We start from the raw sequence: 17545 nt of genomic DNA on the forward strand, positions 1-17545 counted from the left end.
CTCCCCTCAGCACCTTTCCCTTCCTTTCCCAATCTTAAAAGAAACTAGATTTTAGGAATACAACATCTTTAGGATGCAAAGCAAACGAGCGCAGTAGAGGAAGCCTGCTGTGTATGTCGAGGCAGACAGACCTGGGTTTGAATGATAACTCCATTATTTAGGAGCCATTGGATCTTGGGCAATTTCTTTAACTTCTTAGGATTGTTTCAAGTGCAAATGACAAAAAGAAACCCAATTCCCACCATCCCAAGCAAAAACTTGAGTGTGCTAGTTTGAAAGGGTTGTGGAGTAGCTCATACCATCTAAAGGCCTGTAGGAACTCGGGTCTCAAGGGCCTGATTCTAGGGGGCCTGCTAGAACTTCCCCTGTATACACGTATTTTTACTTTTCTTTGCAAATTGGCCTAATGGACACTGCAAAGAAGTTTCATTACAGTGCCTATAAAAATGACCTTCGGCTGTTCCCGCCCACATCCGTCAGTGCAATGTCGTTATAAGGTAGGGGAGAGGAGCACTGTGATTGACACAGACTGGGGAAGCAGTTGCTGAAGCAGACGGTGGTATTATCAAAAGAAAGGGAACAGAAAGGTCTGCTGGGCGGGCCTAAATCATACTCACACTCAACACACACACACAAAGCCATATTACAGTCTGCTGAGCTAGGAATAGGTTCTAATAATATTTATATATATCAGAAACTGAAAGGATATCTAAGGTAGGATATTTTCTTGGAATGATCTCTGGGTGTTTTCTCTCTCTCCTAAACTGGTCGTTAATCTTGCCAGCTAGTCTTGTTTTGCACCCCCCAAAAGAAGCGTGTGTTATATCTTGAGCTTAAAGCTGAAAGCAAAACAGCGACTTCGGAATGAGGTTCTTGACCTTTCATTTGGTTTTCATTTCCTAAATAGCTAATCTTTGTGTTTTGCTTGTGCGGCTTTGGTGGTTGTCCCCTAGGGAGGGAATTTATCGTCTGTATCTCACACAGTGCTAAGTGCTCAAGAAACAATAAATAACAATAATGCTCAAAAGAACAGACTGAACCAACACGGCAAGGAAGCCACATTGCGTCAATAATTAACGAGAATCAGAAAGCTCGAGTAATTTTGGTTTTTTTGGCTGAGACTTTTAGAATCATAATTATTGCTTTAAAATTATTTTTACCCTTTATTTCCTTGATGGTGTCATTGAAATGACATTATGATAAAGAAGCTGTTTTGATTTGCTATTATAAACTCTAACTGCAAATCTTTACTAATCTAGTAATTTTAGTAGTTTATTGCTCAAAGTATAAGATTTCTAGGAGACTGGATTTTTTCACATGTCAGTATTATTTTTGGCACACACAGCATTTATTTACTTTGAGTCACTGGAAAGATTTGACATTGTGATGGAAACCAACCATAGGCCTATCACGTCTACTGCTTTATAACACATGTTGGAAAGAAGTTCTCTATTTTTGAAACCTAATTTTCCATTTTTAAGAAAAAAGTTACAGAAAACTTCAAACATACTCAAAATAGAAAGATAGTATAATGAACCTCTAGCTTCAACATTTGCCAATGTATCTCCCTACCTTTTTCTTACTTATTTTAAAGCAAATTGCAGACTTAATCCTATTTCTCACACACACACACATATTTCCGAATACATTTCTAACTGATGATTTTTTTTTGCATAACTACAAGGCCATTATCATACTTTAAAAACTTAAATTTAATATTTAGTTCCAAATTAACATTAAAATGTTCTTGGTTGTATCAAGAATGACTTCTGTGGTTAGTTTGTTCAAACCAGGATCCAAATAGTCCACAAATTACATATTTTTGTATCACCTCTTAAATCTCTTTTACAATAGTCCTCCCTTTTCTCTTTTTTCCTCTAAGTTTTATTTTTTAAATTAACATACAGCAAATCCCCCCCCTTTTTGGTTTACATACATACAGTAAAAATGCCTTTTTCTTTTTTTCAGTTTTCTGAATTTTAGCATGTGTATAGATTCATGCAACCACCAACACAATCAGGCTATATAACAATTCCGTCACTACAAAAAGTCATTCATGCCTTCTATAGTCACTCTCCCAGGACCTCTAACCCCTGGCAACCACTGATCTGTTCTCTGTGAATTATAACTTTGTCATTTTGAGATTGTCATATAAATGGAATCATAAATAGGTAACCTTTTAAGAATGGCTTCTTTCTCTTAGTAAAATGCATTTAAGATTCATTCATGTTGCATGAATTAATAGCTTATTCCTTTTTTAGTGTTAAATAGTACTCCACTGTATGGATTTCCCACGGTTGGTTTATTCATTTGCCTGCTTAAGGAAATTTTGGTTGCTAAGATTAAATACCTAGGAGAGGAATTGTTGCATCAGAAAGGCAAATGCATGTTTAACTTTATAAGAAATTGCCAAGCTGTTTTTCCAGAGTGCCTGTACCATTCTGTCTTCCTCCCAGCAATGTAAGAGTTCCAATTGCTCTGCATCTTCTCCAGCACTTGTATTTTTAAATTTATTTTGTTCTAATAGATATGTGGTTTTAATTTGCAATTCCCTAATGTCTAATGATAATGAACAGCTTTTCATGTGCATATTGACCTTCTAAGTATCTTCTTTGGCGAATTGTCTGTTCATTTTCTAGTTGGGTCGCTTGTTTTTTTCAATACTTAGCTTTGAGGATTCTTCACATATCCCTACACTGTCAAGCACAAGGCAAAGCCAGGCTGACAGATTCAGCCAGTAAAGGAACAATGAGCCTTTTTGAAACTCAGTTTATTGCTTACACGGAGAGTGAAAAGATGAGTGGCTAAAGGTGTCAAGTTTTCTGTGGCCTTTGCACAGGATGACACTGAAACAGAAGAGGCCAGACCTTTGCACAGGATGACACTGAAACAGAAGAGGCCAGATGACTGCAACAAGAAGGATGGGATACTTTGCTGCCGAGGAGCCACTGCTTGATGCTACTAAGCAGTTCTATAGCTGCAGGTGCACCTTGAGGGTGGCAGGCAGAAGGCCTCAGACCCCAGCAGAACTCTTAATAAGAAAATGTCTCAGGACAGCCTCCTTAGTGGACAGGGAGGCAAGAGACACGGTCATGTAGCAGCACCTCACAAGTCTCCCTACGCTCTCATGTTCCAGGAGGGTCACAAGACTGTATCTAGTCCTTTCATTCTCTTGACAGTGTGTTTTGTAGAGCAAAAGTTCTTAATTTTGATGAATTCAAATTTATTTGGTATCATACCTAGGAACTCTTTGACCAAACTCAAGTTTTCTTTTAAGAACTTTATATTGTACATTGTTCATTTAGATCTATGTTCCATTTAGTCATTTTTATAAGGTTTGAGATGCATGTTGAGGTTCACTTTTTTGCATATAGTTGTCTAATTCTTCCAATGCCATTTGTTTGAAAGAGTATCCTTTTTAAAATTTAATTGCCCTTGCATTTTTGTAAAAATTAATTGACCATATTTCTCAATTTATATTTGAGCCAATCTTACATTCTTACATTCCCATATTTGTGTGGGTCTATTTCCAGCCTCTGTTCCATTTCATTGAGCTATGTATCTCCTTCCCCCCTTTCCCAGCACTACACTGCCTTGGTTATAGTCTTTTTATAGAAAGACTTAAAATCAGATAATAGGATTCCTCCAACTTTATTCTTTTTTTTCAAAATTGTTTTCGGCCATTCTAATTCCTTTTCTTTTCCATACAAATTTTTGAATCAACCTGCCAAAGTGATTTAAACCTAATTTTAAACCAAAAGATTTAAATCTTTTCCTTAAACCTAATCTCACCAGAACTTTATCTTAACTATATCCCAAGATACGTTTCATTTAACAAAAATATATTAGGTAGAGTTCTTTTCTGTTGCAAGAAACAGAAAATTCAAGTAAAATCTGGCTTGAAAAATGAAGAAAGGGCTCACAAAACTGGGAAACTCAAAGTTAGAACAGACTCAAAGCCGACTGACTGGCCTGGCAGGTGTTGCTCGGTGGTTGAGCTTCGACCTATGGACCTGGTGGTCCCGGTTGGATTCTGGGACATGGTACATGCCAGGGTTTCGGGCTCAATCCCCAGCAGGAGGTATGCAGGAGGCAGCCGACTGATGATTCTCTCTCATCACTGATGTTTCTACCTCTCTGAAATCAATAAAAACATATTGGGGGGGGGCTGGTTGACTGAACAATTTGTTAGTAAGGATCCACTTTACCAGTTGCTTTCCATGTCTGTGTTCTGCCAGTTATAGTGTAGGCCTATTTCTACAACTGGGTCTGTGGATGGGCTTTCTCGATCATGTCTAGAGTGAGAAAATGTACTTTTGTCCAGTATATTAGGCATAAGTGCTGAAATTCACTCTCATGGGGCTAGTTTTTGTCATATGCACCCCACCTCTGAAACAATGCTTGTGCTAAGGGAAGTGGAATGTATTAGTTGGCTTAAGCCAGTTAGGGCCCACTTTGGGACATGCAGGTAGAAACAGATTCACTCATAGCATATGAGCTGATACTAGCATGAAAATCAAAAAAATATTAGGAAAGGGAAATTATGGAATAGGAACCAAATATGCAACTAAAGAATACCTACTGTAAAAACTACAAACTAGATCCTGGTTGTTGGCATCAGTGCCTGGAGACTGTTGCATCTCAAATGAGACATAGTCTCATCTGTTGATGCCATTTAAAAAAATTTTTTTACATAACTTTTGTAGTAGAGAGTTTTAATATTCATCTGTGCACGTAAGACATTTATATTTTTTGATTCCCTTGTAATTGGGCAGGACCGTCTGACTAGTCCTTCCGAAAGGATTGTAGATGGAAGTGATGTGTCTTATCCTGTGGCAGTGATTGTAAAAGTGCTGCAGAGGCAACTTAGGATCAAAGCATGGAATACAGATCCAATAGATGGAAGACAAGTGCTCTGAAAAGTTACCTTGACCTGCAGCAAACTGTGTGACATAGAAATAAACATTTTTTGTGTTAAGTCACTGTCACTTTGGGGTTATCTGTTACAGCATCATAACCTGGTGCGTCATGACCAATACAATTTTCATATGTTCTTACGCATGATATGTAATTGATATGTAACTGAGGAAAGAGAACTGCTGTTAAAATACATACGTATATACATATATGTAAAACCTTCAGTGATTCTAAGAAACTGCCGTGATGTTCACATTTCATATGAAGTGAATCAGAATGTTGGGATGCTTTTCAATTGTAGTGATTTATGACCACTATTTCTAGATATGCCTGTTTAGTGTAAAGATTTATGGGATTAGCGTTTCAAACACAACACTTTTATTGCTTCACTTATATAAGAATCTTCAATGGTTCCGCTAATAACTACAGAATAAACTTTACATTCCTTACTAAATCTGCATCAAAACATGCCATGTTTTGGTCCTAGACTTACCTTTGCCTGTCTGGGTAGACCTGTGCACCATTTTCCTCTCTAATTACATCAAAGTCTTCAGCATTCTTAACAATCCTGGGCAAAGCCACAGAGCCTGACAACATGGAATGTAGTTCAAAAAACCTCGTTCAGCTCTGTTTGACCTCCCTGTCCCCCAAGCCAGCTTGTTACATTTAGCTGTTTCAGATATTTTGCTTTGGAAGCTGGTGGATACCATTGCCTACCCATCAGCTGTTCCCCCTTCCTTCCTAAATAATAATCCCTATTTATTGGAGGTTGACAGTGTGTTCCTTTCGCTGTCTTTCTTGGTCTCCCCCGCATCTAGATATGTCCACACAATGAGGCTACAGAATTGAGAGGATCTTCAGGGGAGCCAACCGGAGGGCTGTTTGCCTTCTATCCTTCTGCCTCCTGCCTGCAAAGTGACTCTGACGGCGGGGGCTCCGGTAGCCACATGGGACCGTGAATTACTTTAAGGATGGAGGCAGAAGAAAACAGAAAGGAACCTGGGTCCCCGGTGACCCCGTGGAGCTCTTGTATCAGCTCTGGGCCGTCTATTTCTAAAATGTCTTTATTTAACCATGTTTTATTAAGTTTTAAGAGGCACCATCATTCATATATTATTAAGAAAAAGTCCATTGGCAATAAAACTGAGTCAGTGCTTTGTTAGTGCATCAATACTGAGGTCATTCTGATTTCAGAAATGTTAAATTGTGAAAAAATGTGTTTTAGAATCAAATAACTTACAACAGAGAGAATGGACCCTTATGTTTTTTCATGCCACCATTATTTTGGGTGTTTGGATACATTTCACAAAGGCTATTTGCATCTTAAATGATACAGACTAGTTTTTTAATTTTTCTGCCTAAGTTTTGGATCTAAATCTCATCAAGATTTTTGAGTCAATCTACATCAGAGAGCTCTTGTTTTAAAAATTAGCTCTGTTGAAGAACAATTTCATACAATAACGTGTCCCTGTTTTAAGTATACACTTGGATGAGTTCTGACAAATGCATGCTAACTTCCTCCATGATCAAGATCCCATCCCACTCAGTTCCCTCCACCCCAGGCCTAAGCAACTGCTCATCTGCTTTCTGTCATTATAGGTTACATTTGTCTTTTGTAGAGCTTTACATAAATGTAATTACACAGTATTTACTCTTTTTGTGTCTGGTTTCTTTCAGCATACTGTTTGCGACTCATCTATGTTGTCCCATGTATCAGTAATTTGTTTCTTTTTATTTCGGAGTAGTATTCCATTATATGGAAGGTAAACACCACAATTTATCTTTCAGCCATCTCAGGTGAGGGATCTCAGGCTTGTCTTCAGTTTGCGGCTATCGTGAGTAAAGGAGCTACAGATATTTTCATACACGGAATCACTGTTTATTCCCCTATAGCCATGGATGGGTCAGTTCTAACCACTTTCGTGTCCTGCCCTGATTCTAAAAATCCTGTTATTCTTGCTGCCTATCCCTACCCTTTGTCTGCTTGTGACTCGATAGAGCTAAATCTATCCTGAATAGTAATTGCCACCTTTAGCCCTACTGCTGCTCCTATTCCACTTTCTAAACATGATCATAAAAAGAAGGAATTAAATGTGCTAGAGTATGACAGTGTAGGACAGTCGCCCTGAGCATGGAAATAAGAGGAGTAAATAGCACAGGCTTCCAAACTCACTTTCTATTCTATGAGAGGTAGTGAGGAAAGAATTCTGGCATTGGAGCTCGGTAGGTCTGTCTTTAAATCCAAGATTGGCCACTTACACGTGTAAGAATATAGAATACAATATTTAACCTCATGGAGTTTCTTCTTTAAAAAAAAAACAAACACACCTGGGAAATGAATATAATCCTGGAAAATGTGAGAATTAAATGCATACATTCAACCAAAAAATATGTGTTGACAACTTCCATGTGTCAGGTCCTGTCCTGGGCTCTGGGGATACAACAGTAAGGAAAACAAGAAAAGTGCCTGACTTCACGGAGCTCACATTCTAGCCTAGGGAGACAAGGGAACAAAAACAAAAGAACTGAAATCTGTGTTAGGTTAGATGGTGATAAGCACCAGGAGGAAAGCAGAGCAGGAGAGGGGGTAGAAAACGCTGGGCTGGTAACTGCTCCCTGGCGATGAGCTGTTTGAGACCAGGGTATGATCCTTCCCCCGTATCGCCAGCATTTATCACAGTGTCAGCTGTACTAAGTGCCACACACGTGTTTCCCGAATGAAAAGACTGAATAAAAACAGTGCTGAGGGAAGAAGTTTATCTCACGAAATCACTGTAATGTAGCTTACCTGGACACTTCTACGGGCTTCCAGACAGGTACTAATTATGTCAGCAAGAACGGTGCCCTTCCCTTCTCCTTGTTCCTGTTGGTACTTCAAGTCTCCTCGATGTCTTTTCTTGGAAATCAGAATGCTTTTAAAATGTGCTTTCTGAGTAATAACACATCCTTGATTTAAAAAATTAACTATATGCATTTTCCAGGCTTTTGCTGAATAATAAATGTAGAAAACAATTTGAAAAAATGGTTCAGTATGTTCGTTTTTGCATTAAGGAGCTTTGGTATTCTAGAGTTTCTGAAAAACTGGCACTCATTTCTTACCCCCCCCACCCCAATTCCTATTCAAGTATCACAAACCAAATATAAAAGGAATGAGAAAATTTTATTTGTATGATGGCTTGATAGACTAAAATTTTCATTTCAGGTCTGCAAATTTGGCAGACTGCAGGACTGACTATAAAAGAATTAACCTAGAGTATTGTAAACAGCTGACCTCCCGGGAGGGGATGTTTGATGAACAAACTAGATAACGTGTGCAAAACTGCCTTCTGAATGATTACTTGTGTGATTACAAAGCTTAATGCCTGTGTCACCCACTATGAATTCCATGAGGGGAGGAACTTTGCTTATTGATATATCTCCTGTACTAATCATATACATTTGGTAAATATGTGAATATATTTTTTTATAATTGATAATTATTTCATAGGAGAAAACTGTATCCTCAAGTGATTTGCTAGCACTACAGTTCCTTCAGGTTAAAATCTGAATTCCTGTTATTCAGATTTACTCACTGTATTTGATACTGTACTTTTCCAGCCCCACAATAGATACACACAACTTCTACTCAAACGCAAGAATACCGTGTCCTGAACTATTGACGCCTTCCTTCCTTCTCTGCCTAAAGTCTTTGAAAGCACCCAGCTCAAGTAAAAAAAAAATCTTCCTTTGAAGTATTTCAACACATGCTTATTTGACGTCTCAGGCTGTTAATTTTAAAAACACATTTTATCGCCTTAATCATTTTTGCATTTCTGTTCCCGGGGACTATGACTGGCCCTTTGAATATGGAAAATACCCAATTAATATCTGTTGACTTAATTTTCACAATACATCATTCGCTTACAGTTTTTATTCCAATGAGGGTAAATCAATTTCCCCAGACTCTTCCTTTATCCCGGATGAAGGTGCAACTGCTGTTTGGAGCGATGATTAAAGCGCATTCTCTCCTACAAATGTAACCTGCCATAAAAACTACTTCAGTAAAGTCACTCTCTGCCAGAAAGACCAGTAAGGAGCCGGTGCTTTTCCAATTCCAGGAATCCGCGTCGCGCCTTACGCTTTGCTCTAAGTCCAGAGACGGACTCCCCCCCCCCGCCCCCCGCCTCTCCCCTGCGCCCCACGATCGTGCCCAAATAATAAGGTGGGAACGGTGGCAGCTGTATTTCTGGATCTGAAATTCTAGGGCGCTTCACCCCTAAATCGTTCCCCGTGTAAGTCAGGTGCCCAGGGAAGCCTGCAGCCCACCCTCCCGAGCGCTCTATTCAGTGCCGAGCGTTTGTTTTGGTTTGTGTGTTAACTGGGGACGGCGGGGCGCGGCGCGGCGGGGCGCGGGGCTCCGAGGCGCGTTTCTTACGCCCCCGGGGGACTGTCTCCGCATCTAACTCCGCTCATTGATTTGCCTGCGCGGCCGCGGAACGCAGTGAACTCCAGCGCCGCCCAGCCCCGCTCTGCGCCGACTTCAAGGCGCGGGAATCGGCGGCTCCCGGTTCTCACCGCAGCGCGACCCGGCTGGTCCGCGGCGGACCCGTCGGCCCGCTTCGGGGCCCTTGGGTCGGGCGGAATCACGGCTTCAGGGTCGAGCGCGCAGCCCAAACACAAGCGGAGGCGCGGAGGCGCGCAGCCCCGGCACCTTCGCGAGGCTTTGTTCGAAGCCGCCGCCCGGGCGGCGGGGAGCGAGCCCGGCGCCGGCGCGCGGCGAGGCAGCCTCCCTTCCCGGCGGTTGCCGCGCTCGCCGCCGCGGCACAGACACAGCCAAACGGCGGCGTCGGCGGGCCGCGGCTCGGTCGCGCACGGACGTTTCTCCCGGCTGGCGCGGGGAAGGCGGGGAGGCCGGGGAGACGCGAGCCGCGCGCCCCGGGTCCGGCCGCGCCCCGGCAGCGGGCTTCGGGCGCCGGGTCCGGCCGCTTCCAGAACGCCGCCGCCGCGCCGCCCCGCCGGGGTTTCCCCGCGCCCGCGCTCATTTGCATGGCGCGGCCCCTCCCCCGCTGCCATTGGCCGGCTCCGCGCCCCGCCCACTGCCCCTCCGCCGAGGGTTCCGTGCCCCGAGCCGCCCGGAGGTGCGGGCAGCCGACGGACTGTTAAACCGCGGCGGCGGCGGCGGCGGCCGGGGCAGAGCGGGGCGCGCTCTGGAGACGAGTCAGCGGCGCCCCGGGGTGGGGGGAGGCGGGCGGGCAGCTAGAGATCACTTCAGCAGCCCCCACCACGGCCGGACCGAAGGTGCGGCGGCGGAGGGGAGCCGGGGCGCCCCAGCAGGCGAGTGGCCGGCGTCGCAGCGGGGGGCTGAGGGGGGTGGGTCTCCTCTACTGCGGTCGGGGGCAGCGCGGGGAGGAAAGAGTGCCGGAGATCGCCGGGCGGGTCTGCGGGCCGGGTACAGCCCCGCAGCTCCTCGCCCCTCGAATCCTCCGGGCTGTTGGACTCCGGGTCCAGGCTCAGGATTGCGCTTCAGGGCAGGGGTCGGACCGCAGCCAGATTTAAACGGCTAAACCTAACAGCCTTGGCAGTAGCTCCGGGGAGGGGAGGGAAGGGGTGGAGGGAGAGGCTGGGGGCGGACCTCGGCGCAGTCACGTGGCGGGGGGCGGGGCTTGGCGGGCCTTCCTTTTGTTTTGGCGGGCGCGTGCGCAGAAGGCAGAACACGTGGTCTTCTGGGCCCGCCCCTTGCTCCGGCTGCGGCTCCTCGGCGGGGGCGGCTGCGCCCGGCGTAGTTTTGGGGGAGCCGCTGGGGCAGGACCTGCTGGGCTAGATGTGACCCTTGTTTTAGTCATTTCCTACTTTATTTCAGGCAGACGTGGACTTGGCCTCTCGAGTGAGCGGGGGTGGAGGTGGGGAGTCTAGAGACTTGCGGAGGGATGGTGTTTGTGTCGCTTGTCGGTGTGCTGAAGGGAGCGGCGTTGCTGGAAAATTTGAGGTTATGTGCTCTTTGGGAGCAAGAAATGCAAGACTGTGTTCGGGCCATTACAGAAACCACCGGAAAGGATGACGATAGTCCTGCGTCCGAGAGGGAAGGCACGGGGTGGACGTTTGTGTAGTTTTGTGGCTCCGAGAAAATGAGCGTCGGGGTCGTTGCCGCTGCCTGGGGACGGCCCCCTCCCCCTCCGGTCGGCGGCGCGCGGGGCTTTTTGTTGTTTAACTGTGGGAAGCACATTCCTTTTGATTGCCCCAGACTGGAGTCAGCTGGCGCGAGTTAAGAGGATAGCTTGTTTTCGTCCGTCTTTCCCTACCCGGTTTGCTTCACTTCGTGCCGAGTTTTGCTCAGTAGGAATGTTTTCAAAATGCCCGAAGAGGCAGGCTTGTTAACAAAAACCTGAGTGAGGTTTTTACCGGCACTTCAAACAAAACCGGCAGCTTTTTGACTAGGAAAAAGTGGCTGTGACGCTAACGTCGAGGGAAGCTGGTGCCCCGGACTGTGGGTGCTTCGCAGCGAGTGGTCCCCGCTTTTCCCAGGTCTCACTACCTCTTTCCTGGGGCAAGGCGCAGCCTCTCCTCCTGGCTCTTTTCTCTTGTAAATAGTTTCATGGTAGTGTCCCTGCCTTAGGAGACTTGTGAAAGCAAGTGCCCTGTATTAGTGAAAGTGATTTATAATCTTTACCCACACCGGAATAGAGAAACTGCGGCGTAATACGGTTTTATAACAAAAGTCAGATATTTTGTTTCCTTAAAGCCAGCATACCGGAAAAACGTAAACAATGAGTCATGAAATAGGATATATTTGAATATCTTCAAAATCTGTTGTAACTATTATCTTTGATTCGCCCTTGGTTTCCACCTCCTTTTCAGATGAGTGTCAAGGGTGCCATCATTTCCTCATAGTTTTAACCTAGGCAGTCATTACTTCTCTTTCCCAGCCCTGGTGGAGCTTTTTTTTTTTTTTTAAACATGAAACTTCTTAATCCAGACCAATTCTATCACATTGAGGTTTTGTGTTTTTTTTTTTTTCTTTTGGTGTGGTGCCTTTTCACATAACAGTTACTTATTTTGTTAAATTTACAAAATAATTTGGAAAATCAAGACGAGTGCAAATAAAAATACAAATAATTTGTATTTCTCTCTAAATATTTTCCTATGCATTTTTGTGTATTTTTTCTAGAAAAGAGAGCATGCAGCATTTTCATCTCACTTTACCTCATAAGCATTCCCATGCCATTAGTCTTTGCAAAAATTATTTTTGGCTGCTTAAGATTATTTATTACATCATGTAACTATCATATTTAATTTTTTTTATTGGCAGATGTTTGGGACGTTCTCATGTTTTGCTAGTGTAAATTTCACTAACAAAATAGTATTTCACATAAATCTTTAAAAAATTCCTTTAAGTTTGTAAAGGAAGAACTACTGGGTCAAAGAGTCTCTCTGTATGTATGTGTGTTTCAGCTCTTGTAACAACACCAAGTGACCTTCCAGAATGTTGTATTGATTCATACTCACGTAGAGCATGAGCAGGCCTTACATTATAGCTCTGTTCATAATCTGGTATTAGCATTAAAATGAAAACCTTGCTTTAATTTGCATAAAATTTTTTATCACATGTCCGTGATGTATCTCTTTTCCTTATTGTAAGCTGCTTCAGGGAGAGGAATGTATTTCATATTTGATGTGCTGCAAATCACAAAGTGGGTGCTTGATAAATATTGGCTGTTGATATTTACCTTTTTGACTTCTTGAAGCTCAGGAAGTTCTCCTTTTTTTTGTCTTACTCAATTTACCAGTAAATTGTTGGCAATATACTAGGTATTGTTTCATTGATCCATTAGAGTACTCATTCCTGTGGAGGAGGGCACTGATCTTATCACAGTTTTCTACTAAAAGGTCCAGTGACTCCATTGTCCAACTGTGGCATTATCTAAGAGCTCCATCCACCTTTGATACTATTTATCTTGATAACTTAGACTATTTCATTCCCTTTATTCATTCATCTAGCTTGTATGGAATTCACTTACAGATTTCACTTTGATCGTTCTTTCACTTGTAGCCTTTTCTGTGGTTTTTTTTTTTTTAAAGCCCACTGTCTAAAGCTCCTCTGTTTCATTCATTATTCAGATTGTTTTTGATAACCCACCAGTTACTGCCTGTAACATCTTTTACTGCCTTTAGTCTACCATGCAAAACTTACGTCATAATTTTCATTTACTCAGTTATCTCCATTTTCTTTTACATTTGTCTATACAGTACTAGATGGTAGTTGAAGGAGAAGACTTTCTTTCAGGTTTAGAATTGTGTTTGGAATTGTTAACTGATTAGGTTTGTCAAGTTATAAACACAAAGAGTGGGGCTGCTTACAGCAGAAGTGATAGCTAATAGATAATTAGCAATGAATTTACTGACTTGAAAGTATATCATCTCTTATACTTCTATTCTTAAAATCCTTACTGTATTACAGGACTATAATGGATGACCCTCATCATCAGTGCAGTCTTACATTACTTTCAGTATGTTTCATTTAGAAAGGCAAGGGAGGTAGCTGTGTCATTTCCAAAAGCTTTGTGTGTGTTTCCTTTTAAATGTCGTGAAGAGAGATTTCACTGAACTGTACTTCCCTGATCATGTGGTATAAATAAACTAGCAGCAAATGTTAATAAAAATGGTAATATTGTACTTGCCTGTAGACAGCTTATAATGAAAATCTGAAGACAGTTCATAATGGGAGTTTTTAATACTTGATAATATTTTTAGGCTTTTAGAAACATTGGATGTGAAAATTCTCTTAGTATTGCAGAATTAGGAGGAAATGCATTCAGTTATAATATTGAGGCTTTGTTAATATTTTTAATGAATTTCTTATTTAATGTGTGTTTCCAGTACTATAAGACCAAGGACTGAAGCACGTTTTTAAAGTAATTAAAATTTTTTTTATTTGGTAATAGATCATTAATCAGTGTTTAACCACATGAAGTTAAATTGGAGTCAAAATCTATAGACTGAGCAAATGTGATAGTGTTCTTTTCAATGTAAATTTCTGGATCCAAGTTGATGTACACAGAAAAAAACAGCTCTTCCTTTATATTTCTATGAACCATGCACTTATAATAATAGTAATAATTCTGCCTGAAGTGTTATCTGTTTGATGTGTTATGTGACCACCCAAATGGCTTTATCTTTAATTAAATTCTTTTAGTCTTCAAAGAAAATTCCTTTTTAGGCATAGTTTTCAGAGTGGAAGTTTTTGCTATAAACTTTGTTGAGTACAAAGTGCTGAGGTAACTGTACGCTGGTCATGCCAATTACTACATTGTAATGCTCATGTGTGGCATAAGTCTTGAAAACACAACACTGTATTTTGAATTCACACCTTCCATTAATTCCTAGGTTTTAGAGGATTAAAATTATACCAATGTACATTCTTTCTCATTAATTTTATTGTTTTAATTGGATTTTTCCTTTATGAATTACAAATTAGAAATTGAGTTCCTGTATGTTTCAGTAATGTTTCAAAGAGCTGCTCATATTTTGCTAAAATAATTTCTTTTTCTCTACTCTTTCTCTGTTATAATAATGGATCAGCTGTCTGAAACACATTTAAGTTTTAAGTGGAAATTATTTAATATTTGTTCCTACTTCAGGGTTCTCCTGTCTCTCAAAATGCCCCTGGTAGTCTTTTCACTTTCTTTTAACTTATGGATGGATCTGCCTTCTTTGTTATACTTTATTCCTAGTTTGTGTTACTGCTCTGCATTTAAGAGAATTCTGATTATCCGGATTCCAGTTGAAAGAGTAAATTTAATGTTCAGGGATATGTATGGATAGGATATTTACCGTAGACTTATGTAATATACATTCACATGCTAGAATATAAATCATAGTCATATCTGAAGCAGTATTTTAGGGGAGGGAAATCAGATTTGGTCTTTAATTTTTAATGTTCCTTCTCAGGAGAAAGGATGGTTCTTAATCTAGATTGTCTAGATTACCAGTTTCAACTCTGTAGATTATATTGGCAAACTTGATTTTCTTTAGAAAGTATGTCAAAAAGCATTTGGTGTATGTGACCTATATATTAATTTGTATAGATCTGATTACTAAGTGTCAGGATCAACTAATTACTGACATCATAATTATCTCACTATGTACATACATCTTTTGAAGGATGACGTATTTACTATATCTAATGTCCAAGGACATTGCATTTAATGTTAAATTCATAAATATGTATGATTTATAAATCTTAAAAATAAAGATGGTCACTAATGGAAACATTTTGGAGACAACAGGGGAAGGCTTTTTATTTGTAACAATAATACTATCAGAACAACTGTTTTCTTCCTTAACTTACAATAAGTGTTTTGGGTATAGGCCCATAGTCAGAGTGAAGAATAGTTTAGTGCTAGTTGAATTCCTTATGAGCTAGGAAGGAACAGAAATAGTGTTAGGAGTTGGGGGGAAAAAGGAGTTTGGTTCTGTTCACATTTTAATCAGAAACATTAAAAATGTTGCCCTTGGAGAATGTATAAACATAAAAGTATTTTCTAGATATCTGATTTTTTTTTTTTACATTATTTTAGGTTTCCAGTAATTGTCTGCAGGTTTCGCCATGACCCCAGCTCTGAGGGAGGCAGCAACAAAGGGTATCTGCTTTTCATCTTTACCAAGTACCATGGAGTCTGATAAGATGCTATGCGTGGAAGGCCCAAGAACTATGGATGAAAAGCTAAAGGGAGATACTTTCTCTCAGATGCTGGGATTTCCAACTCCTGAACCTACTCTTAACACTAATTTTGTGAATTTAAAACATTTTGGCTCCCCTCAGTCTTCAAAACATTATCAGACAGTTCTTTTAATGGGCTCTAATTCTACATTAAATAAATACAATAAGAATTATAAGCAAAAGAAATTAGGGGAACCCAACTGCAATAAGCTGAAAAACATACTGTGTAATGGCAGCAACATTCAGCTCAGTAAAATCTGTCATTCTCATTCTGAAGAGTTCATCAAAAAGGAACCTCTGTCAGATAACACAGGCCAGTGCATGACAGATGTAAAAATTATTTTGGATTCAAATATAACCAAAGACACTAATGTAGATAAAGTACAACTACAAAACTGTAAATGGTACCAAAAGAATGCACTTTTGGATAAAGTTACTGATGCTGAGATTAAAAAGAGTTTATTGCACTGTGCTCAAAAGAATAGTGGGCCTGGCCATTCAAATATGCCTGTTAGTTTCTCAGCTGCTGAAAAAGAGGAGGAAGTGAATGCTCGTTTACTTAATTGTATAAGCAAACAGAAAATTTTACTTAACCAGGCTAGAAGAACTCAGAAACATTTGCAGATGCTCCTGGCAAAGCATGTTGTTAAGCACTATGGTCAGCAGATGAAATTTTCTATGAAGCATCAACTCCCCGAAATGAAGATCTTTCATGAACCTACCACAGTTTTGGATAACAGTTTACCTAAATGCACTGAAATTAAACCAGACATCAACTTATTGACTGCAGAGAATAAATTATGGAATGATACAAAAAATGGCTTTGCACGGTGTACAGCTGCAGAAATCCAAAGATTTGCACTGTCTGCTACAGGGCTGTTGTCTCATGTTGAAGAGGGTCTGGATTCTGATGCAACAGAGAGCAGCTCTGATGACGATTTGGATGAATATACCATTAGAAAAAGTGTGGCAGTGTAAGTGCAAAATTATTATTAGACCTTTTACTGTTCTCTATATAGCAATTTTGTCTTGATTTCAAGATATATTAAAAGGAAATAGATTTTCTAAAATCTTAATGCCGTAATCTTTAAGTTATAGAACTGATGAAATTTAAAAGTATTTCGTTATTTAAACTACTGTGTTTGAATATATACATACTACTTAAAAATAAGTTATTCAACTACTCTATCTAGGAAAAACCAGTACAGGGATAATAAAAGCTAACTGGCTACAAGTAAACATTTTTCCTATTCTTGGATAGGCTATGGACAAGGCCTGAAATTTTGCTTAAGTGATCTAGCCAGTATGTGCAGCTAAAACTCATTACGACGTTTGTACATAGGGAGCTCTCATTGATGAGAGTACATATAAGTTGACCTGCTACAATTATTTTTAACTGTATATTTTTGTATTCACAGCTTTCAGCTCTGGCCTTGACCAACTTAGTAAATTTTGCTAGATCAATGTAGCCAAAAGAAAGCTATTATGTCACCTATTAGGTACCTGTTGAATGCTTATTATGTGCTGCACCCCAGTGATTCTAAATATTCACAGCCTCTATCCTCCCAGAGTCTACTTCAAAGAGAGGTTTCTAGATAATAAAAACAAACCAAAAAAACAGAGCAAAATACTTTTACTTATCATGTTAACATTCCAAAACAGCTCTATCTCATAGAAGCTTCTGAGATGATGGAATGTTCTATGTCTGTGTTATCCCATAGGCACTAGCCTTGTGTAGCTATTGAGCACTTGAAATGCGACCAGTACAACTGAGGAACTGAAATTTTAATTTTATTTAATTTGAATTAATTTTATTTAAATAGCCAGATAGAACATAGTTTTTAATCTAGCTTCCAGGGAATCCGTTAATGTCTCTAAACTGATGCAAAATACTGTGTGTATATGTGGTATTTTGGGAGGAAGAAATTTAAC

At 40.7% G+C, this 17545-nt stretch overlaps 1 protein-coding gene across 2 annotated transcripts in view; it reads left to right on the top strand.

The window, feature by feature from the left end:
* Positions 1–10886: 10886 nt before the first annotated feature.
* Positions 10887–17545, top strand: part of KANSL1L (KAT8 regulatory NSL complex subunit 1 like) — an 80422-nt gene continuing 73763 nt past the window's right edge. Inside the window, exons 1-2 of one of the 2 annotated variants that reach the window (XM_016196740.2) lie at positions 10887–11418; positions 15471–16587. In XM_016196740.2, the coding sequence (XP_016052226.2) occupies positions 15500–16587 (1088 nt within the window). In that variant the 5' untranslated portion in view covers positions 10887–11418; positions 15471–15499. Of the gene's footprint in view, positions 11419–11443; positions 13806–15470; positions 16588–17545 lie in introns of those variants that run through there. The other variant, XM_016196741.2, reaches the window with a different exon arrangement.

The sequence above is a fragment of the Miniopterus natalensis genome, chromosome 8 (assembly GCF_054644295.1).
Source record: "Miniopterus natalensis isolate mMinNat1 chromosome 8, mMinNat1.hap1, whole genome shotgun sequence".
Classification (NCBI taxonomy): Eukaryota; Metazoa; Chordata; class Mammalia; order Chiroptera; family Miniopteridae; genus Miniopterus; species Miniopterus natalensis.